Source organism: Ursus arctos, unplaced genomic scaffold, assembly GCF_023065955.2.
Source record: "Ursus arctos isolate Adak ecotype North America unplaced genomic scaffold, UrsArc2.0 scaffold_11, whole genome shotgun sequence".
NCBI classification, from domain to species: Eukaryota; Metazoa; Chordata; class Mammalia; order Carnivora; family Ursidae; genus Ursus; species Ursus arctos.
Window position 1 is genome coordinate 31,159,016 of NW_026622775.1, and position 25,400 is coordinate 31,184,415.

Here is a 25,400-nt window from a genome sequence, read left to right on the forward strand (position 1 = left end):
CTCAACTCATCCTGTTTGTACCATCCACAGTACAGCACTGTTCCTTCCCCTGTTTCAACAAAGCCTGCGGGAGAAAGTCCATATTGAGGAACAATGGGACAAGAGAGTCTATCTCTTAACAAACCTGGCAAGCTGGAAACACAACAGAGGATTGACCAAAACTCTTCTCCCTCTGTAGTCATCAAAGGGAAGCAAATGTTTAGGAAAAAGTTCTTCAAACACCTGACAAAAGATGATGCTGACAACCGCCTCATGACGCTGAGCTGATTATGAGTAATAAGTTCTCACCTTTTTTTTTTTTTAGCAGTAATGACCCAGTTAAGCTCATTTTCACATTTATTAATTCTTTTTTGTTGTTGTTGTCCTTTTGCCTATGTGTGTGACACTCTCTCCAATTAAATAGCGTTTTCTTCTCCACATGGATGAAGAATGGAGCCCTTCTGGCCTTTCTATCTCATTCGTTTTCATGGGCTTTGTCAGCCCCTGACATTAACAGTAAAATTCCGTGGCTTCCCTTTTAGCACCAGTACAAGCTGCTTCATTCCCTTCAGTGACACGGTTATCAAAGAACACGAGTCTCTCAGGGACCCAGGCAACATGAACTATTTAAATAGGATGCATCTAGTGCTTCTATGGGTAGTCAGGATATTTTCTCAGAGCCTCAGAATCTTATTTGTAAAGTTGTCAATGAAGTCAGAGCTTTTAAATTAATAAACACAAATTTAACTTAATTAATAAATATCTACTGGTTACTAAATGCCTACGTTGTACCAGGCACGCTGTATACATTATTAGTTCATAACAGCTCTGTGAGGTAGAAATTATTATTCCCATTTTATGGAGGAGTAAGCTGAAGGTCATCGAAGTAAGTTCAACTCTCCAAAGAGCTAGTACGCTGCCGAGCTAGAGCTCAAACCCAGTCTGACAGCCAGTGGTTTTACCTAATTCTGCGCTCCACCACCCTCCTTCCCCTACTGACTGTTGTGGGTGGGGGGTTGGGGTGGGGTGGGAGAATTCAAACTGTTACTCTTTCCCAATGTATTTTTGTGGTTCAGCTTTAAGGAGGCAGTATCTTACAGGGGTTGGGGATCAGGCAAAACCAAGGGGACAAGTGATCTGCCTTAAGTATATTCACTTGGCTCCAAAAGGGAAAAGCTGTCAAACATTGGCCTCATCAGGACTATACTTAGATATTAGTTTGCTTGATTTATTTGGGAAGAGGCTAACACTGGCCTCTAAATGCTCTGTACTCCTCCATTCTCCACTGCCCAACGGATCTGGTAAATGTTGCGTTGGCAAGCTCTATCACCTTTCCACAAGATTTTCATGTTTGAATTATGAAGTACCAGAGAAAGTTATACCCAACTTTTTTTCAGGGCTCTTCTTGACATGGTCTGGTTTCCCATTCTTGCTTTAGCTTTCTGAAATGCAAACCTCACTCTGCAGACTTGGAATGCTCCAGCTGCCCCTCCCCCCCCCCCGCATAGCACCAAGTCAAGATGCATGAACACAGAGCACACAGAAGGCTCACCCAATCTGGCACTTGTCACATCTTCTGTTATGCCCCCACATTTACCCCATACTTTCGCCATCACTCTGGAATGCCCTTCTCAATTTTTTCCCCCTGGTGTGTCAAATCTTGCTTATGTTTCAAGTCATAGCTCAGATATCCCTTCTCTTCTCTGAACATCCCATCCCTTTTCTCGAAACTCTGCCAAGGAGAGTTAGTTTCTGTTCCTTTTTGCCCTATTGTGTTTTCCTACATAAGCTGCAGTAGCTGAGTATGTGTTCCGAATTTTGGAGTTTGACCACCACTCCTTAGCTTTGTGACCTTGAGTAAGTAATTTAACTTGCCTGTGTTTCAGTTTTCTCTTTTGTTTTTTATGACAATATCCTTTAATTGATGTAACAACCCTCTGAAGTGATATTGTTTGTGATAATCCCTCAGAGGGCTGTTATAACAATCAAAGGACAAAGGACATAAGGAAGAAAAAATGAAGCCCAAAGTTAGTAGACCAAAGAAAATAACAATGATCAGAGCAGAAATGAATGAAATAGAGACTAAAAGGACAATAAAGAAGATAAATGAAATTAAGACCTGGTCTTTGAAAAGATGAAATCAACAAGTCTTTAGCTGGACTCACCAAGAAAAACAGGGAGACGACTGAAAATCAGAAATGAAAGAAATGTTACAACTGATACCACAGAAATACAAAGGCTCATAAGAAACCAGTATGAACAATTTCATGCCAACAAATTGGGCAACCTAGAAGAAACGGATGTGTTTCCAGAAACATACAATCTACAAGAGCAAATAATGATGAAGTAGGAAATCTAAACAGACCGATTACTAGCAAGGAGATTGAATCAGTAATAAAAAACTTCCCAACAAATAAAAGTCCAGGACCAGATGGCTGCATTGGTGCAATGTACCAAACATTCAAAGAAAAATTAACATCAATCCTTCTCAAACTCTCCCAAAAAATAGAAGAGGAGGGAGCTCTTCTATACTCATTTTATAATGCCAGCACTGTTCTGATACCAAAACCAGAGAAGGACACCACAAAAAAAATACATATAAGCCAATGACCCTGATGAACATGATATGATGCCAAAAGCCTCAACAAAATATTAGAAAAACAAATTCAACAATACATTAAAGGGGTCATACACCATGATCAAGTGGGATTTATTCCAAGGATGCACACCAATCAGGGGATGACCCACAAATCAGTCAGTATGTTATACCACATTAGCAAAATGAAGGATAAAAATCATATGATCATCTCAATGGATGCAGCAAAAGCATCTGACAAAATTCAACATCCATTTATGATAAAAACTCTCAACGAAGAAGGTATAGCGGGAAGGTACCTCAACATAATAAAGACCATATATGACAGGGGCGCCTGTGTGGCACAGCAGTTGGGCGTCTACCGTTGGCTCAGGGCGGGATCCCGGCGTTATGGGATCGAGCCCCACATCAGGCTCCTCCGCTATGAGCCTGCTTCTTCCTCTCCCACTCCCCCTGCTTGTGTTCCCTCTCTCGCTGGCTGTCTCTATCTCTGTCAAATAAATAAATAAAATCTTAAAAAAAAAAAAAGACCATATATGACAAACACAGCTAACGTTATATGCGACAGTGAAAAGCTGACAGCTTTTCCTCTAAAATCAGGAAAAAGACAAGGATGCCCACTTCTACCACTTTTATTTAACACAGTATTGAAGTCCTAGACTTCACGATTAGGCAAGAAAAATAATGGCATTGAAAGTGGAAAGGAAGAAGTAAAACTGTCACTATTTGCAGATGACATGATATTATATGTAGAAAATCCTAAAGACTTCATCAAAAACTGTTAGAATAAATGAGTTCAGTAAAGTTTCAGGACACAAAAATCAATACACAAAAATCAGTTGCACTTCTATATACTAACAGTGAACTGTTAGAAAGAGAAATTAAGAAAAAAATCCCATTTATAATTGCACCAAAAAAATACCAAGGAATAAATTTAGCCAAGGAGGTGAAAGACCTGTACATTGAAAATTATAAGATATGGACAGTAACTGAAGACAGACATAAACGGAAAGATACTCTGTGCTCATAGATTGGAAGAATTCAATATTGTTAAAAATCCATACTACTCAAAGCAATCTACAGATTCAATACAATCCCTATCAAAATTCCATTGTTAATTTTCAAAGAGATAGAATAAATAATCCCCAAATTTATATGGATCTACATACACAAAACCCCAAATAGCCAAAGCAATCTTGAAAAAGAACAAAGCTGGAAGCATCATGCTCTCTGATTTCAAATTATATTACGAAGCTATAATAGTTGAAACAGTATGGTATTGGCATAAAAACAGACACACGTAGATCAGTGGAACAAAACAGAGAGCCAGACATAAACCCATGCAAATACAGTCAATTAATTTATGACAAAGAAGCCAGGAATACACAATGGGGAAGTGCAGCCCCTGCAACAAATGGTGACGGGAACACTGGGCAGCCAAAGAACGAGAAGTCTACCCCTATCTTACACCACACACAAAAATTAACTCGAAATGGACTGAAGACCTAAACATAAGACCTGAAACCATAAACTCTTAGAAGAAAACACAGCCGGTGAGCTCCTTGACATAGGGCTTGGCAATGATTTTTTGACTCTGACATGAAAGGCAAAAAGCAACAAAAGCAAAACAAAACAAAACAAAAAACAAATAGAATAAAATAAACAAGTGAGATGACATCAAACTAAAAAAAGCTTCTGCAGAACAAGGGCAACCTCAACAAAACAAAAAGGCAACCTACTGAATGGGAGAAGATATTTGCAAGTCATGTACCTGATAATATCCAAAATATATAAAGAATTCATACAACCTGACAGCAAAACATGGGCTGACGATCTGAATAGACATTTTTCTAAAGAAGATATCCAGATGCCCAACAAATCATGAAAGAACACTCAATATCACTGATCATTAGAGATATCCAAATTCAAACCATAATGAGATATCACCTCACACCTGTTAAAATGGCTTTTTTTCAAGACATTACAAGACATAGCAAGCGTTGGCGAGGATGCGGAGGAAAGGGGGCCAGCACGCGCTGTTGGTGGGAATGCGAACTGCTGCAGCCGCTGTGGAAGACAGTATGGAGGCTCCTCAGAGATTACAAATAGAACTATCATATATGATCTAACAATTCCCCTTCTGGGTCTTTGTCTGAAGAAAACAAAAACATGAACTCAAAAAGACATCTGCACCTCCACATTCCTTGTAGCATTACCTACAATAGCCAAGATAGGGGAGCAACCTAAGTGTCCACCAATGGGCGAATGGATAAAGAAATATGGTGTACACACACTCTCTCTCTCTTACACAATGGAATATATTACTCAGCCACAAAAAGAATGAAATCTCACCATTTGTGACAACATAAATGAACCTGGAGAGCATTAGACTAAGTTAAATAAGTCAGAGAAAGATAAATATTGTATGACGTCTCTTGTATGTGAAATTTAAAAAACAAACAAAGACAGTAACAACAACAGCTAGACAACAAATAGATATAGAGACCAAATTGTTAAGTTGCCGGTAGCAGGTGGGAGAAATGGGTGAGGAGGTCAAAAGGTAAAAAGAAAGAAAGGAAAAAAGATACATAGTTTTGGTGCTGCTTCGCTAATATCATTCCAATGAATTGGAAACCACTGATTACATGTTGATCTTATATTCAGATATCTTAAAATTGCCTTATTTGTTCTAATACATGTTCACAAATGCATAATTACTGTTGATGAAAGAATATTCCTTGCTGATATTTTTGCCCAAACTGAAATTAAGACTTCAGATAAATGTCTTAAAACACTTGCAAAAGTGGTGCTCCTGGGTGGCTCAGTCAGTTAGGCATTGGATTCTTGGTTTCGGCTCAGGTCACGACCTCACGGTCGTGGAATCGAGCCCCGTGTCAGGCTCCATACTCCGTGTAGAGTCTACTGGAGATTCTCTTCCTCTCCCTCTGCTCCTTCCCCTTCCCCACCCCTGCTCACACTCACATGTTCTCTCTCTCAATTAAACGAATAAATAAAATCTTAAAAAAATAGTTGCAAAAGTGTTTCCTAACTAAAATAAGAAAAATGGAAATTAAAACAATGAAATATTTTTGTGGATAATTTGCATTTATTTTTAAATTTGATAATAGCTTGTGCTGGCAATGGGGTAAACACTCATATACTTTTGGTGGGAACATAAATTGGTCTAACCTTCTATGAGAGCAATATGGCAGACTGCACCAATATTGAAATGCATAATTCCATTTATCCTGCAAAAAAAGAATCTGGTTTAGATTTAGGTCTTTAAACTGAGAAGAAATTTAAGTTGTAAAAGAAAAAAGGATGAAAAATATAAAATATTTAGAATACTATCCGGCACATTAGAAGCCAAAGTACCATGGGTTTTTTGTTTGTTTGTTTTTAAGAGAGGGAAGGGTGAGCGGCAGAGAGAGAATCTTAAGCAGGCTCCACGCCCAGAATGGAGCCAGACACAGGGCTCAATCTCACGACCCTGAGATCACGACCCGAGCAGAAATCAAGAGTCGGATGCTTAACTGACTGAGCCACTCAGGCACCCCTGGTTGTTTTTTTTTTTTTTTTAATCACTTATTTACATAGGTGAAATTAACAGTATTTTAACAACTGGTACAGCACAGGCACTGACGGATCAGAACGGATACCAGCTCTAAACGGTGAACACAGCCCCACAGGCTCAGGATTCACCCTGCTTTCCTGTTCTTCGTCCCAAGTGAGTTTGAGACACACTGGGAGGGCAGAGTCAAAGGATTTCTTTCTCCAAAACCTAGCAGAGTACCTAGAATAAGATATACTTTTCAGTATTGTTTGCTGAAAAAATGATTTCTGAAAGTCCATTTCCCCTAAGTCATGATTTAATTAACAACAATTTAGTTCTTATTCCTTGTAAGTGAGCTTTCCGTGGTAGAGCTCACTCAGGAAGCACTTCTCTCTTTTTTTTTTTTTAAAGATTTTTTAAATTTATTCGAGAGAGATAGAGACGGCAACAAGAGAGGGAACACAAGCAGAGGGAGTGGGAGAGGAAGAAGCAGGATCCCAGCAGAGGAGCCTGATGTGGGGCTCGATCCCAGAATGCTGGGATCACGCCCTGAGCCGAAGGCAGATGCTTAACCGCTGTGCCACCCAGGCACCCCAGGAAGCACTTCTCTTAATTTTTATGGATTCTAAAATATGAAACAATTCTGCCTTCTTCTGGGGGCCAGTGGCTCCCAACAAGAATATTAGGGGCATTGATGAGGCTATGCTCTGCCTAGACTGCCTGGTAGACATCACACACAGCCATTCCTTTTATGAAAATCTCATTTTGGGAACACTGATTTATGGATCTGAGCACAAGCGTTACTAGGTTAGATGACCAAAACGGCAGTGAGGATGGCACTTAGAGAATGCCGACTGAGCCCAGACGGTGTCACGGGTGTTGCGTAGGAGAAATGTATTCTATTCCTCCCGAGAGGACAAAAGAAATCTAACTTGCTCTCATTGATTTTCTTACAGGATTCCATTTGTCTAGCTGCTCCTAAAATCAGGTGAATTCAATGAGAACTTCACCAGACTCTTGACTGTCACAGCTTTGACAGACACATGGAAACTTTGTGCATTATCTTCGGCCCAAATGCCATGCCTGTAGTCCAATAACTAGCAACCCAGGCATTCAATGTGTCATGGGATTTCTCTACATTTTCTCCTGTGCTATGTTACGCAGACCGGTAGGTTATTTCCATCCCTGTTAGTGAAAAAAGAACTTCGTTGACACAGCAGCACTTGAATACGGTATGGAAGGTGCATTTCTTAGCTATACATGAGAAAATCTGGAAGAGTACTTCTGTATGTTGCTAAAGAGATTCTTAAGCTGATACCAGAACTCACTACTTGGGATGTTGCGTTCTCAGAAAAAGTAGGAATATCAACAGAGAAGAACAAATTCATTAGTGCATAATAGTTATATAGTACTACTTTATACAGAGCACTGTGCGAGGCATTGGGGCTGCAAAGATGAGTCAGACATGCATCCCTCCGGTGAGGTGCTTTTAACAAAGAATTGATCGGCTGATAGGAAGATGCACAGTCTGTACTATATAGAGGTTACAAGCTCAGGCTTGGGAGGTAGAACAAGTTTCATTTTTGACACAGTTTGGCTACAGTTCTGAGATAACCCTTACCCTCTCTGAAACTTAGTTTCTTTGCCTGTAAAATGAGGATACGAGTACCCATTTGAGGCACTCATTAATATAATTCATCCGATTCGCTACCTCTGCATCTTTCAAGCACATGGGATGAGTACAGGCTCTCCTGTTGGTAGCCATGGCTATGTGACTAATTCTGGAAAGATTAAAAAAAAAAAAAAAGAAAGAAATAACAGATTTCACTTCAGGCCATGGGATTTAATTACTGACCTGTCAAAATTTACAATGTTCGAGATGGTAACTGCTTTGTCACCCGACAGCCACGAGAATACACTCTTTGTTGATGCACAAATAAACACAAAACATAAGAAATCTCTGTTGTGTTATAGCCACTGAGCGTTGGGACTTTTCGGTGGTGTTGGTGCTGTTGCAAAACCTTGGCTATCCTGGCAAGAAAACACCACACCAGGTTGTTGTAAGGATTAAATACTTGTTGGTTAAGTGCTTGGCTAGTACGTGGTCAGTGGATAACGGTGCCATTAACTGTATTAAGTGATATTAGTAAAACATATGAAGGGATGGGTCATAAAGAGATACAAATAAAAGTATCACAGAATTCAAGGAAGGGAGCAGTTACTTTGTGAGGAAATCAGGAAACTGTAGGATGGGAAGAACTTTCAAGTGTGGAGTGGAAGCAAGGCTCTGAGGAGAAGGAATTTACGTAAATAAAGACAGCAGCAGTAGCATGATAGGTATGAGAAACTCAGTGGGGTTGAAAACTAGACTATTTAAAAAGTAAGAACAGGAACTAAAGCTGGAAAGGATGGCTCCAAATCAGCATTTTGAAATAATCTAGGTGGGCTGAGTAGCCGAGAGGTATGAACACTGAGGAAAAGAATCACGGAGCTGAGCTCGATTTCCCTTCCTCCTTGTGATGATGGTCTTCTGGTCATCAAGTTATTTCCTTCCACACCGTCTCATTTTTCTATGTCTCCTATACAGAAAGTCCTTGCAGTGGTGACAATGTGGTAATGTGGTGTTTTGGGGCATGGTGTGGATCAGGCCAGGTAAGCAGACACCAGCCCCTCCCTGTTGTAACCCTATCCAACTGGCCCAGTGCCTCACTGGGGGGGGGGGGGGGTGACTCTGCTATTGGGCTTGGTCTGAAACCTGTGGACCTATTATGAGAAACTGCATTTCCCTGATTCCCCCCTATTTAGGTTATGGAAACACTGTTGAAAACAAAAAAGAAGAAAAGGAAAAGGAAAAAGGAAAAAAAGAGCTCTCACACAGAGCCAGCAGTAACCATATTCTGGCTATTGTTTAAAAACATAATTACTTTGTTTTGGCAAGCTAATACACTATGTTAGCAGTTTTACCTGATGGAGGGAAAGAAAAAGAATTCACTGAAGGACATTACTACTTCCCTCACAAGCACCGGCACTGCCTTCCTATGAAGAAAGCTGGCCTGTTTTCAGGGCCACACAACCAAGCCTGGAACCACTGTGGAGAAAGTAAAACCCTTAAAGCTAGCCTCCATTCGACTCATTTCCCTCGGGGTGCTCCCGCATTTGGCTTAGAGTGAGATGGGGGTTTCTGGAGCCGACTTAGGCAAAACCATATTCCCAGAGCCGAGGGCGGGGCAAAGGTGTCAGATCTTCTGCCAGATTTACAGTGGAAAGAACACTGGCCCCGAAGTCAGAGAACCTGGCTTTGCTTTGGGCCCTGTGACCAGCCTCTCTGAGTTAAGGGTTTCTTTTAGTAAAATAAAGGAGCATTAATGGTACCCGCTTTACCTCTGGTATAGGGTGCTGTGAGATGAAACTAGACATTATATGTAAGGGAGCTTTATATATAAACAGCAGAGTGCTTTTCAAAGTTAAAGTATTGTAATAAACAGCCACTTCATTTCACCTAGTTGCCCACAGCATTAGGTTTAAAGAGCATTAAAGAAAACCCAACAAAACTTCAAATCCTAAGATCCTCTCTTGACTACACTCAATTTCTGTTTTAGCTACAATGGAAGAAATGGATCCTTTGGGAATGCAAGTTCCAAGGGAATTGCAGAAACCCTCATTTTATAGGTGTCTCACTCTGTTAGGTTCTGGTACAGGGTGGCTCTCTGCTTAAAGCTTGACCCTGGTCTAATTATATCGTTTGGCTGGGGCAGCAAAGCTGGTTGGCATTCGTCCCGTGCGTCTAGTTGATTAATATAACTGGCGATCAGGACATTTGAAGTCAGAATGCCATATTTAACAAGGTTATTACAGTTCAAGACTTCTTTCCTACGGCAGCATTTTCTCTGTTGAAAGTACAACAGAAAATAACTCATCAGACATCATTTATCAGCACTGCCATTTCCATTCATGTTTCCTTCCCTTAATCCCTTAGATTAAGTGATCACTAATTTTTGGCAGTGTATACATGTAAACCCGAAGGAATCAAAGAAAAAATTACTAGAAAACACCATCAACAAACTTTGAGTTTAAGTTTTATGTAATTCTGACTAATGTACAAAGTGAACTGCTTTTTATTTTTTAATTTTTTAATTTTTATTTTTTTAAAGATTTTATTTATTTATTTGACAGAGAGAGAGAGAGAGAGACAGCCAGCGAGAGAGGGAACACAAGCAGGGGGAGTGGGAGAGGAAGAAGCAGGCTTCCAGCGGAGCATGGAGCCCGATGCGGGGCTCGATCCCAGAGACCTGGGATCACGCCCTGAGCCGAAGGCAGATGCTTAACGACTGATCCACCCAGGCGCCCCAGTGAACTGCTTTTTAAAAAAGTCCACAACATAGCTTCTTTGGTGCTTAAGACATTTTTTTTTTCCATTATTTGAAATGAAGGTATAATAAACAGTAAATTGCACAGATCTTAAGAAAGCTTGGTTTTCTGAGTGTGTATATGTATATATTTATGTACAAATATCCAGATATGGATACTGTTTCCATCACCTCCAGACAGTTCTCTCCTCTCCCTACCAGTCAATACCCACTCCTTGCCATGAAACCACCATTATGACTTCGGTCACCACGCACTAGCTTTGCCTGTGACCGAATTTCATATAAATGGAATCATAAAGTACGTATTTATTTTTACCTGGCTTCTTTTGCCCAACAAGATGTTTTCAGAATTATCTGTGCTTTGATATACAGCAATAGCTTATTTCTTTTTATTGCTGAGTAATATTCCATTGCATGTAAATACCAAACTGATCTAGATTTACCTGTTGTTAGACATTTGGGTTATTTTCTTTTTTTTTTTTTCTTTTTTTTTTTGCCCATTATGAGCAAACATGCTATGACCATTCTTGTACAAGTCTTTCTGTGAACATATGCATTCATTTTCCTGGCGACAGATCTAAGAGTGGAATTGCTAAATTAGAGGGTAGTATGTGTTTAACTTTAGTAGAAATTGTCAAACAAATTTCCAAAGCAACTATGAAATTTTAAACTCCCACCACACCATATAACTTATAATTTGGCAGAGTATGTAAAATTACATTTCTGAAAAAATGAGTGTTCTAAATAATAGTTTTCATATGCAGTGACTATTGAGATGCTTTATACCCACAAAATTTCAGATAAATTTGAAAAATACAATTAATTAATTGATCAGTTATCTTATTTCTTGATAGGGAAGCATTAAAGAGATAAACAAAGGATAAAATTCATAAATTTTATAAAGTACTTTTTTTTTAGTCAAAAAGCATTATAAAAACAAAATAAAAACAAATGAGAAAAAAATGAGAAATACTATTTACTAAAAATATGAAAACAAATATTAAAAATAGTCAATATCATATTTTACCAATTCTAGGCCATACCACCCCCCCCAAATTAACATCTCTGAAATTAGGAAGCGTCTTACAGCCAATGACAATTTACATCAGATATGATTTACGATTTGGTCAACAGTATGGATTAAGTACAGAGTACTATGGTAGTTAATAGTAACGTCTCAGAGAAATCAAAGACATGGGAACCAAAACTAAGCACTCTCTTTATACTTGGCTATCAGATGAGAAAGATGCTTAAACCATGCTACTCCGCGGTTCTGAAGTTTCACTAACATAAGCACGCTCTCATCCCGCTAGTGGGGAGTAAATCATTACCACCTTTCAGGAAAGCAGTTAGGCAAAACTTATCACTTCTAACCCAGTAAATTTACTGTTAGGAATGTAGTTTGAGGGATAAATACAGAAAAAAATATAAACAATTAAGGTCGTGATTTTGTAATGGTGAAGACTAGAAGCAATTTATTTGCTGACCAGTAGGGGGCAGTTAAAATAAACTCCAATAATGGACTATATTATGCAACCACTAAAGTATTTTAAAATAATTTCTTTTTTATTTTAAAGATTACTTTATTTATTTGAGAGAGAGAGAGAGAGAACACGAGTGGGAGGAAGAGAGAATCCGAAGCAGACTCTGCACTGAGCATGGAACTCCACATGGGGCTCGATCATGACCCTGAGATCACGACCTGAGCTGAAACCAAGAGTGAGATGCTTAACTGACTGTGCCACCCAGGTGTCCCTTAAAATAATTTCTAAAGTTACAGGAAAATGCTTACTTTTTAATGTCAAATAACAAAGTAGACAAAATTGTATTAATGGCCTGACTCTACAATGTTTGACAATATACATGTGATGCTTACATCTATGCATTAGAAAAAATTAATCTACCGATCATTAATAATGATTACTTCTCGGTGGTGAGATTAGATTTGTTTACTCCCTTATACTTCTATTTTCAAAATTTCCCACAATTAGCAATAAACCTTGAAGTTATTTTAAAAATCACATCTATAAAGAACAGCTGTGAAAATGATGACCAATAATCTAATCTGCCTAACATGCGCATGAAAGGATAAGTCAAACCTCATGAAAATCAGCCAACACTCATCGCTCTTTTAAAAAAAAAAGGAACTTGGAAAAAAATCTGCTCCTAATCAAGCCTACGTAACAGGCATGGCAGGGTAAAGTCAGGATAGACCATTTCTGCCTGGCTAGGAAGCACCCCTTTGTTTCCTGCTTCATAAGTTCTAGGACTCATAGTCAGAATCCTGATCACATTACAGAGCTTTATATATGTAATATATATATATATATTATTTTTACTCATAAAGTTTGGAATTTTCTGTCCACAGAAAATGTCCACAGACATTCAGTTTATTTGACTCATCTTACAATCAGACTGGCCCCTGGCATTAAAAATCTTAAGGGGCTAGTACCTATTTTTAGTACTTTCAGTAAAACTCGATTGTGATTTTTAAAGTTTTCAAATATTAAAATGATGTTCATTTTTATATGAGATAATAAGTTATTTTTATGTTATGTGGTTTATTATGACCCTGTAGTACCTGGCAGGGAGAGTGAATGAAAGGCCCTTTGCCCCTAAAAAGGGAAGTTCACAGATGAATATCAGGACTGAACTGCGATATTTTCTCGTGTTGTCATTAAAGGATCCAACACCTGGCTCTCCCATCAGAGTTTCAGGAGAAGCAGGGGAGCCTATGAACTGGCCAAGTGGGTTGGGTTGGAGGCATCCAACGAAAACAAGAAAATTCCCTGAGACATAGTGAACAGTTTTCCAGGGAGGCCCATTGGATGCAAGCCATTCTTAGTGGCTAACATCTCCATTAGCTCAGTACAACTTACTAATTTGATTTTAAGGGGGCTGGGCCTTGCCAGGCAAGTCAGTCTGGAAGTCATAGGAGGCATGCTTGTTCAGAAACTTTTACCAGTGGATCCCTCTACTGTTTGCCATGGACTTTATACTAGATGTCTCCCAGAGCTGTTTCTCTGGTAGAGGAAAATGTCACCTGTCCTAGAGCACAGGAGTTAATGGATTGTAATATTTGAGGAGGCAATAATGAGGTCCATGTTAAAACTCTCTCTCAGTTACATTAACTGAGAAAGGAAAGCAGCTGGCTGGCTGACTGGACAGGGATGATGTATGGGCATCTTGCCGACTGTCAGCATCTGTAACAGGCCTTTCAAAGAATTCATCAAAACCCGTAGAACAAATTTCAGCATTGACTTTTCAACAGCCCTCCAAAACATTCCTTTTCCAAATTCCCAGGCCTAACCCTTTTAGGTTCTGTCTGACTCAGATATTGAAATGTCACCAGAAATTCCTTTGTAAGTTAGAGTATCTATTGCCCCAATTTGCACATATAAGCTTCATTAGTCCTTCACTATAAATTTGTTCTATACTCTAACAGTAACCACGTCTTCTTTTTTGATTTATAATTTGGCATATTATTGTGTTTAAGTCTCCATTTCATCTCTTTCAAAACAAATGGTGTTACTTGTGCTCTGATCTTTGTAAAAGTGTAGACTTTTGTTTAAAAAAAAAAAAAAAAGGACAGTATGATATCTTCTATGTCCACAGCTACCAAAGAGAGCTCTTAAACCGACACAGTTGAAATTCGGTCTCATTCCTAAAATGGCGAGAAGAGGAAGAGGCAGGGCAACATAGCCCTTACCAACAATTATCTATTCAAAAGAACTCTGCCTAAACGACCAAGTTATGGGCATGTTCTGGGGCCAATAACTCAGAAGAAAATCTTAAAAAGATAAGCCAAAGCTGGTCCTCAAGGTTTGGGTTTTTTGTTGTTGTTTTTGTTTTTTGAGTAATAAAATGTTTCAGTGCTTGAAATCTGTTTCTTCTGTTACAGGTTTTGAGTAATGATGCTACTTGCTGGACTTTTTTCTATTGTTTAGAATCAGAATGGAAAGATATGGGCATGTTTTAAATAAACAAATACAGATGTATCTACCAGTCACCAGCTGATATGGGCAGCCATTTTCAACTACTCCGAATGCTGTCTCATGGGGGGTTTACTTCCCAAATCTCTCCTGACTAGATCAAGCTCTCTACATTCCCAGTGCCAACGCTGCCATTCAGGCCTTCAGCATTTCTTACCTTGACTTAGTAACGGTCTCCTCACTGGCCCCCAGCTCCTGTCAGATCCCTCTGAGCTACATTCCACATGGTGTCACATGCTATATGTACAGCAAATGCTGAACCCCTCAGCAGGCCCCCAGCTCCTGGCTATTACCCAGGTGGGCACTCAGGTCCTCTATGATCTATACCTCTATACCATTATCCCCGGCTGTGCACTATGCTCTGTCAATTCCAGGTTACTGCTAGTTATTGTTGCTTGAGATATTCTTACCTCTGACTGACTGGAAAACTCCTTCAGTAGCGCTTTATGGAAAACACGTAGGCAATTTGAATTCATAACCTCAGAAACAAGGAAATAACCTGAAATGTGACCTCAGGTCTACATAAAAGCTATTTATCAGAGCAAACAAATCTATATGCACAGCCTAAATGTCCAAAAATAGTCAAATAAAGTATGGCATAGGAGATCTATTAATTAAAAATGATGTTGACAAAGTTTTAAAAACGTGGAAAATGTTTATCCTAGAAAAGACCTAAGGTGACTGAGGAGATGCAGATATCCAGGAGAATGCCTTCCACGACCCCTTGCATGAGCGTTCACCTCTTCTCTGGCAACCCAGTGTGTTAGATTAGGCTTTGCTACGATAACAAATTAAACCCCAAATCTGAGACCTGCCCAATAAAGGTTTATTTCTCACACAAATTTGTGTGCAGTTTGGCTGACTCCAGAGCAGCCATCTTCCATGTGGTGACTCAGGGATCCAGGCTGTTTCCTGCCCGTGTTTCCATCCACTCAGCATGGTTCTAGGGCTGCTGTGGCAGAGTAAGCAAGAGCTGAGGGCTTGCCTCTGCCCTTGAGTGTTCTCTGAGGGCTGAAACTAGTGCTATGGCCCTCCAGTGAGCAACAGGCTGAGAAACGTGGGGGTACACATGGACATTCGGGGTACAGTGCCAGTTTCTGCCACAGGGAAGGCAAAGATGCCCACGACTTAAAGGTTCCCTAAAACTGGCCTGACCTTTCCCATAGTTATAGAATTACAGCACCTCTTGGTATGTACAGATTGTTTTTTTAAATAAAGGGCTAAGCATTGTTAATTAAAAAAAAGTATCATAAAAACAAAAGAAGACATTAAAACAAGAATGGAGACATAAAACAGTCGGGGCTGAAGCTAAAAAAATCCCTTTTGGCTAGGGGTGGGCGACAGATTTGGCTCTCAACTTTCCATCAACAAACATAGAAAAAAATCTGGACGGTATCATAATTCAGTACTCACAGTATAAAAACATTCCCTTGCTGGGAAGAAATGTGGTTACGCCGTACATGAACTGCTCTGGCAAGCCCTCATGAAGAAGTCACAGGATAAAATCCTAATAAGACACACAATGGCAAGTTCCTGAAGATTGCTTCTCACAGCAATCCCTGATAAAAGTGATGGCAGTGGCCCCAGCCAACTCAGCTCTCCCGGAAGGAGCTAATATGCAATAGGGTATGATTCCCAGTTTTCTGTGAACCTAGAGGTACATTTTAGGGACACAAAAGGACTGAATTCTGCTTCAATTAATCTTCCCAAAGAATAGCTTTTTTAAAGTCACACTTTTGCTATACTTAATGAGTTTAAAGTTGTACTTGCTGAAAAAGTACCTGGAGTCCAGCTCATCTAGCTGGATAATTAAAAATAGGCTTATCAGAATGAATAATTAAGGGGCAGGAGTTGAAGCAGGAAGATTAGCGAGAACGCTGCTGCAGAAAGCCTGGGAAGAATTGATGGTGGTAATGATGTGAGCGATGGTAACAGGACCAGTGAGAGTTAATCATAATAAGAGTAACATCATATTAGTATTGCAGGAATAGCAACAAGGACAACAATACCAGAAACATGTAGAATTATCATTCTTTGTTAGGTTTTGAACTGAGTATGTAAAAACCGATTTTTAGTTAGCCAGCTTAAATTAGATGCTTAAATCAAAATCTAAGTTTCTTCATGGACATTTTCTTTTTAATAAAAGTCAAGGCTAAATTACAAACACAACACACACACACACACACACACACACACACACACACACACCCCTCCAGACTAGGGGAATGGGGAGTCCGTGTTTAATGCTCACAGAGTTTTACTTTGAGAAAATGAAGTTCAGGAGAGGGATAGTAAAGGCGGTTGTACGACAATGTGAATGTACTTCACGCCAGTGAATTGTAAACTTAAAAACGGTTAAAAAGGTCAATTTTTATGTTGTATGCATTTTATCCCAACCCCCTCCAGAATCATCTAAGCAAACAGATAACCTTGCTCGGGACAAAACTGACATCCTGTTGTGAAGAATGAGGAACCTGACAAGCCCTGGACCCACAGACCCCCCACTGCCCTTGACTCAGAGGCTGCTCAGAGCGGCCATGGCCATTGCTCGCCTTCAAACATTGGAAGCTGCCTTGAAGCCCCAACACTAAACAGTACGAGTGCAATGCTTCCCAAGCAGAACTGCTTCAGCACAGGTGTTCCTAGTTGCTTCTTTACCCAACCACTACTCCCTGCTCTAAAATATAATATGCAAGGACCCCAAAATACAGGCGGTAGTCACACTGCCTCCTACAGCGTCCTCCAGGAGACACTGTTTACAAAATGTAACTCCGTGAGGGAACGTGTCGCATGGGAACTTTGTTGAGGAGCAAGGTAAAAGTGGGGGCACATCGATGGGAGAGAATAACTTGAGTTTTAGAGGATTTTATTGCAATCCAACTGTAACAACAGGAAGCCAGCAGGGCATGCTGCCTCCACGGGCCACTCCAGCACACCCAAATGATACCGACATGGGCTGTCTATGAAGCGCTGCTTTTGTCTGTCTTCTCGAGTGGGGTGGGATGGTGAAACACGAACGGCGCATCAATGGCTTATGAAGAAATAAGCAAAAGGGAGCCCGGAGACATTCCTGTTTAACCTCAGTAGAAAATTCTGCCTGGCCTGCGAAAATGTCCTGACTCCCGAGGAGCAAGTTCTGCATAAGCACCAACGTCCCAGGGGCTTTGGTCGGTCTATTTAACTTAGATCTTGATCAGCATCTGCCCACAGAGTCAGAGGCCAAAGGAAGGTCAAGATGCGCCACTAATAATCCAGAACCATTTTTAACATAGTCCTAGAATATTAGGTGAAAAGAGCAGGATGATAAATGATGTCAATAGCAGTATCTCCAACTTACAAAAACAGGTATAGCAAATAAAAGCAAGGAAATACATAAAAATGGTAGCAGTAGTTATCCGCATGGGGGAGTTAGGTAGATAATTAAATATTTATCCATTATACAGATTTTCTAAAATGAGGATGCAGTTGGCAAAGCAAACCATTGTTAGAAAATACGAAGATGTTCTTTCCCCTGGGGAGCCTTTCTTGTGCCTGATATTGCTTCCTCCAGTTTTTAAAAATCCATCTTGCTATTTCTGTTGCACATCTCACTCTGTATTGTGATTACTTATTTAAATTCCCATCCCTCCTCCACACTAGACTGATTTCCTTCAGAGCAGGGATCAGGCCATTTATCTTTTCAACTCTGGTACCTCTTACTATTTCTGGCATACAGTGGCTACAAAATAAATGTTTGTTGTTGCAAATGCAGCATTTAGTTACTAAAAAGTTTATGAAAAGGGTCTGCTTGTTATCAAGGAGCTTTAAAATTCTTCCTGCATCATAGAAGAGTTCCCAAAGTCAAAGGAAAGACAGTAGTAGAAACTAATATCCTCCTAAAGTAGCGATAATGCTGGAGGGATCAATTCGAGAAAGCAAAGAATTTTAGAGGCACCTAGGGTATGGACGCATACATTGCTTTTTTTTTTTTTTAATGGCAAACAAAGACTTCTGCCCTGCCCAAGGAGGCTCTTTCTGAGCAGGACTGTTTGAAACTGGGCAGGTAAATAGACTGAAATGAATAACCATTGAAGAACAGTAGAAACACCATAGGATTAAAGCTCTGGAAAAATCTGAGAGCCCAACTTATTCTCTGGACAAGGGAAGATGATACAATTTCCATTATATACAATTTCCATTATATGCTTTCCATTATATATCTTCTTTAGCTAAAAATGATAATCACAAGTATAAACCTGACTCACAAGAACCAGCCTTAAAATACACCATGATGTAGATTTCGGCATATATATGCTCTACGCAAAAACCAAAGTTCTTTGGAAAATACCCCAGTGGTGTATTAGGATCCAACCCAAACCACAAAAGTTAGAGCTGTCTGACCCCGAGTGCTTTACGTGCTGCTGCCGATGCGCATGCCCGCTGGCCCCACGCGTGGGGAGCCTCGCTACCGGCCTGCGCTGGGGAACGCCCCTAGGGAAGACAGAGCAAGGCGAGAATGTAAGTGTGTACACGCATGATTTAACTTTAGTAATCGCCATGACAACAAATGAAGAGGGGAAATCATTTATTAATTCATCCTAATTTGTGCAACGGTTTCTAAACAAGGCAAACAAGAGAATGATTCTGAAAAAAATTTCAGTACAAGAATATCCCGGAGTGATTTGGAAAGACACCCGAAGTGGCCACAATAGAGAAGTGATACACGCAGCGGGTGAGGAGTCAGGAGGCCACAGAAAAGAGTATAAAAGAAGGAAGACAAAAACTGGATCTTTTTTTTTTTTTGAAACGATTTATACTCCAAGGAGATGCAAAAAATTCTGCGGGTGAGTCAGCCTGGAAATAATGAGAAAGAGTCTATAAAGTTCATAGGAGCTGGGGCTTAATAATACCCCAGAGGAAATTATGTAGCAGAAAGCAAATGCCAGTGCATTTGTTTGATAACATCCATTAGTGCAAACCGTCTGGCAGAGACAAGCAACAGGCATCAAAATATCTCGATTTTAGAGTCAGCGTGGAAAAAAAATGGATGAGCTCTTCAAAGAGTAAATATATATGGCTCATCTAAGATCAAACAACAAGTAACTCAAACCTGTACTTGGTAATTCTCAATGTGTTTTGTTATTTAAAGCCAGGCCTACAAGAAGGAAATAAAAGCAGACGGACAGCAAGAAGCTTGAAACAGAAAGTATCAAGAAATGAGCGGAAAAACAAATCATAATGTAAAAAGGGAAGAGTTTTAGGCCAAACTGAACTGGCCTAGGGCAAGGGCTAGTATAAATAAAATTAAAGTTCCCAAAGTTTTTTTTTTTTTAATATTAAAAAGCTCTTTCCTTGGTTAATATTTCCAAAAATTATATTGTAGGAGATCTGGAATAATACATCATGACAGTCTAAACACTGCTAAAGCAATGTAATTTGTCATAATTAAGAACTGAAATCAGCCAAATGCCGCACAGCAGGGGCATAGTAAATTGAACTATGGCACATCTATGGCTTAGAGAGTATGCAGCTTCTAGTAATTCTATGCAGTCATACGGAATAGACTCATGACAGAGCTTCAAATGAATATGTTATTTCATATAGTATGGACCACGGAGCTGAAGTAATGCTGTATATAGTTTTTTAAAACAGATTTTCTTAATTACGTTTAGATTCTCAGGAAAAAGTTGCAATTTAAATTAAATTTACTTTGGATATTTTTTATTAGCAGTACCCTCACTGGGCTCTAAACAGTCTCCAAGCAGCGAAGGAAAGGAAAGCACATTCCTTGCTTATCATTATGAGGTTTAATAAAACCCTTAGGAAAATATTGCAGAGATAAAAGACGGTACCCTGAGAGGCTCCCGGTGGCTCACACGCTGCCTGCCATTCTTTACCGGGTTTCTGGAAGTGTTTCTGGAAGTCACCATGTAAATACCTAGCGTAATGTCTAAAGAAAGAATTTATATATTCCCCCCTAGGAAGAAAACCACCAAGTCTTGCTGTGTCCCAATTTATGATTTTGTCTTAGAGCTAGTCCAGCATCTAAACACTAAGGAAAGTGAATCCCAGTTGAAGGCTTTGGCTGAGGCCAGCACAGTGCACTTTCCCCAGGCCCGTTTCCTGATGATCAATTTGCCTAAAAGCATTTCAAGAAAGATGCATTCCCCTCGGGAGTTTCTGCATCTATTTACATATCTGTCCTTTTTTGACCCCTCTTTGTCATTTTGGGATTACTAAACTAATTCCTCTACAGGCATATTTTATTTCTTTCGTATTTTTAAGAAATAGTTCTTAAAGGTGCATTGATTTGTATCTTTCTTTTATCTACTTTATTAAGTACTCTTAAGAATTTTTTTCTAAGATTTTATTTATTTATCTTAGGGAGGGAAGGGCAGAGGGAGAGGGAGAAAGAAACCCAAGCAGAAGCTACACTGAGCGTGGAGCCTGACTCAGGACTTGATCTCACAACCTGGAGATCATGACCTGAGCCAAAATCAAGACTCAGACGTTTAACCCACTGAGCCACCCAGGTGCCCCTTAAGAATTTTTAAAGCTCATCTTTCTAAGTGAAGAACCTTTCTTCAAGGGATAATTTTTTCTTTTTAGGATACTTCACAGATGCAACAACACCAAAGGTATTCAATTATAGGAAGACAGCTTTTATGAAACTTTAAAATATTTGATGTTATTGAAGTATTTAAACTTAGTTAATTTTAACTATATAAAAAATTCAAACACCTTAACAGTAAATTTCAATTAAGGAGAAGGATTAGGGTTATAGGAAAATCACTTGAGGAGTGTTTCCAACTACATATGTTGGCATCCTCCCCTAGATTCTAGAAATTTTGGGGTGACTGTCACATTTCCTTCTCGCTGATAAAACAACAACAACAAAAAACCCAAAAAACAAAGGAAATGGAATTTGCCTTTGGCTTCCCACTCGCTCCTGACTATATTCTGGCTGTTGATCTCTTCATAATTATTCACAACATATATATATATATAATTTTTTTTTTTTTGAGAGAGAGAAAGGGAGAGAGAAGGAGGGTAGAGAGGCAGAGGGAGAGGGAGAGAGAGAATCTTAAGCAGATTCCACATGCCCAACTCGGAGCTTGATCTCACAACGTGGAGATCATGACCTGAGCCGAAATCAAGTCAGACGTTTTAACCCACTGAGCCACCCAGGCGCCCCAATTCACGACATATTTTTATGAGTTCACTAATTAAATTAAAACAGCACTTGTGAAAGAACTGATTCTGAATATCGTAATTTTGTTGTTAAAGGAAACTCACACTTGGAGTCACATCATCAAATTCCGTCTCATGAGGTTCTAATTCATAGCAGTATGCTTCCTTTGGTGCAAAGATCAGAAAAATATTTATTTCACAAGAAAGCATGTTTTCAAAGAGAAAGGTTACACCAGAAGAACCAGCTTTTTGATTGTTTGATATTTAAACCCTGAAACGTTTGGGCTGACTGACCTTGCAGGGCTGGGCCAAGCAGGTCTGAGCCAGGGAGGCCAGCAGGCACCCTCCACACACACACCCCATTCAAAAGCAGGAGCCCCAGTGACTCACCGGCAGGGCAAGATCCGCACAACGTCATTGGGCTTGTACCCTTCGATGCAAACTGCACAGTTATCAAAATCAGGCTCTGTTTCCTGCAACGGACAAAGCACAGAGGAGCTGACTTGTGCGCCTTCAAATCTTGTGTAAATCCCCAAACAAGCATGGGGAGCTTGGCTGCAGCAAGGCTTTCAGTCGTCCCCGTGCCAGTTTTCTTAATCAATAATTGACTGTATTTTGGCTCCGTTTCCATTCCTTCCAAGCTCCACTTTTTGTTTCTGGGCTCCACTGCAAGTGCTTTCGTGAGGGAACAATTTTTTAATGTATCGTGACTAATAATGTTATTTATTATGGTTGTGAGAAAGCAATTTTTAAATATACCATGACTAGGAATGCTAGTCAGTATAATTAGAGGGGTATAATAACAGACACAGGAGAGCTATTTTCAGGTATTCCCCTTTTCCCGTCCTTCCCCCTCTTCTACCCTGGCTGCCAGAAAAGTCAGGAACTTTTCTGAATAGTCCCTCGCCAAGAAGAAAAGAGGCTGTTTACCTTGTCACCCTTCTTGATGGTTCTGACCTGGAGCTTGCTGATCGCTTTCTTTGCGGCATCTCCCAGTCGGCGCTAAAAAAAAAAAAAAAAAAAAAAAAAAAAATAACCCAAAACTGCTTGTTAGTAATAAGATGTGTAATTCTTTTTTTTTTTTTTTAAGATTTTAAATTTATTTATTTGACAGAGATAGAGACAGCCAGTGAGAGAGGGAACACAAGCAGGGGGAGTGGGAGAGGAAGAAGCAGGCTCATAGCGGAGGAGCCTGATGTGGGGCTCGATCCCAGAACGCCGGGATCACGTCCTGAGCCGAAGGCAGATGCTTAACGACTGCACCACCCAGGCGCCCCAAGATGTGTAATTCTTGACTTTGTTTCCGATGGCATTTAATAAACCAGGGCAGCGATCTCTGAAATCATGCACAAGTGGCATGAATGTTAAGGACAATGGCTGGGGAGCTGGGGCGGTGAGAGCTATGCAAAGTGCGTCTAGTAATTGAGGTCTATTAAAGCGCTGTCAATGAGAGAAACTCTTCATGCCCAATGTTAAACAAGGGGCAAATGGCCTGGAAAAGTCCCGGCCTACAGTGACTCCAGCACAGGTTACATGTGTGCAGACTAGCACACACACACCCAAGTTTGGTAAATTGCCACTCTAGCCATTTAATCTGTGACAAGGAGATTGCCAATCTGGACAGCTGGAATAAACGTCATGTCCTCTTTTACACAATCAGGGTTTATTGCTTGTGTACTTCTTTCAGTTTGGAATTTTAAGGAATTTCCTTTGCTTATATAGACCCAGCACGGGTTTGTATATTTCATCTGTACTATCCTTTTCCATCACTTTCTTCCATGTCAATTTCACCTCCTCTGTGTTTGTTTAAGTGTGGGTGTGCCTATAGGAAAATACATAAAACATACATGTTCAGCTTAGCAAATAATTATAAAGCAAACACCTGTATAACCACTGTCACTCGTGTCAAATAACATATTCGCACTCCTTTAAAAAATTTTTGCTTTCAAAATTTTGAAATTCACCTTTTTAAAAAAAAATTATGTTATGTTAGTCACTATACTGTACTTCCTTAGTTTTTGATATAGTATTCCATGATTCATTGTTTGCGTATAACACCCAGTGCTCCATGCAATACGTGCCCTCCTTAATACCCATCACTGGGCTAATCCATCACCCCACCCTCCCCTTCTAAAACCCTCAGTCTGTTTCTTGGAGTCCATGGTCTCTCATGGTTCTGACTCCTCCTCCAATTTCCCCCCTTCATTTTTCCCTTCCTTCTCCTAATGTTCTCCACGCTATTCCTTATGTTCCACATGAGTGAAACCATATGATAATTGTCTTTCTCTGCTTGACTTATTTCACTTGGCATAAATTTGTTTTGATAGAGAAAGTTGCTATCCTAATAAGAGCTGCAATCATGTGATGATAGGACAGTCAGGAAGACGGGGAGAGGGGGAAGATGGTGAATTAAGTTTTAATTTGTTGAGGCTTTCTTGTGTGCTTGTGAGTTTCCTACATGTAACAGCTCCTTCTTAGGCTTGTGTACCACGATCCTGTAATAGACATGTATTTGCAGCAGTGAAACATATTTTAAGGGCTATAATAAATCAGACAAACATTTACATGGAATAATCACTTGCTTTCACTAATTTTCTTCCTTTTAGAAACAACACTCAAGCTTCTTTCTTTTCTTTAAAATTGTGAACATATACTAATGAACAGTTAACATATCCTACGTACCATGCTAAAATTTTATATGCAGTATCACCTTTATTCTTACAACAACCCTGTGAGGAAAAAAAATTCTATTTTATAGAATGAACTGAGACTTACAGAGCTTAAGTTAATCGTTTATCATAATCATTGAAAGGTCAGTGAGAATCTGAATAAAATTCAGTCTGACTTGAAAGCCAGAGCTAAACCACCACTCTTATTATTCACTAAACCACGCCATCAATAAACTGGCCAGTCACCCAACCAACCAACCAACACCCACTCAGCCAGCCAGCCAGCAATCAACTGACATTTGGCCAACCAGCCAACCAACCAATATCTAACAAGCCAGCCAGCCAACCTACCAATCACCGAGCAGCAAACCAACACCTGGCCAGCCAGCTAACCAGTCAACCAGCCATTCAGCCAGCCAGCCAAAAGCATCTAACCAACCAAAATCTATTAAGTATTTATCATACGGCACTTCCTCGAGCATACAGCGGTTAAAGTAAACACGCAGAAGAGAGGCGTCCTCCTTGTTAATTCATTTTGTCTTTGATGTTTTGTCCTTAGTTTCTAAAATGATTACTGGCAATTTTAACAGAAAAGTAAGTTTGGTTGTTATCTTAAAGGAGACCTACATACAATTGAGATTTATGCAGAAGTCCATGAGTAGCTAGCAAACTAAGGTTGCAGGAAAAACAGGGAGTGTCTGTAATGATAAATACCACGGTGGCGGGAGGACATCGAGTGAGAGGGAAAAACAGGGATGAAACTAAAAAAGGATGGAACTCTCTGTCCTCTCCTCTTCCTCTAATTACTGCGTGATCATCCTTTGATCTCAATTCAGGCCACTTCTTCAGGGAGCTCTTCCCCCATGTCTCCCAAGAAAGAAGATCCTTCCAGTCTATACCTTATGGAACCTGGTCCTTCTGCTTCATAGCACTGTCATAACATTGGCAATTTGACATTTGTTTTTATGACCAATCCCTGTTAAGTTTCCTTCATGTAAACTCCCTGAGGGCCAGGTTGTATTTATTTTTGCTTCTCATTGTGTCCCAGCACCTAGAACAAAGCTGCCTTTGATA

General features: G+C 39.9%; 1 protein-coding gene across 2 annotated transcripts in view; it reads right to left on the reverse strand.

Moving 5' to 3' along the window:
• RNF150 (ring finger protein 150) overlaps positions 1–25,400 on the reverse strand; it is a 284,261-nt gene that overhangs the window by 83,670 nt on the left and 175,191 nt on the right. For both annotated transcript variants that reach the window (XM_057310084.1, XM_026499389.4), the window contains exons 3-4: positions 22,588–22,659; positions 22,048–22,130 (exon numbers count right to left, since the gene is read on the reverse strand). In XM_057310084.1, coding sequence (XP_057166067.1) covers positions 22,048–22,130; positions 22,588–22,659 — 155 coding nt within the window. The remainder of the gene's footprint in view (positions 1–22,047; positions 22,131–22,587; positions 22,660–25,400) is intronic.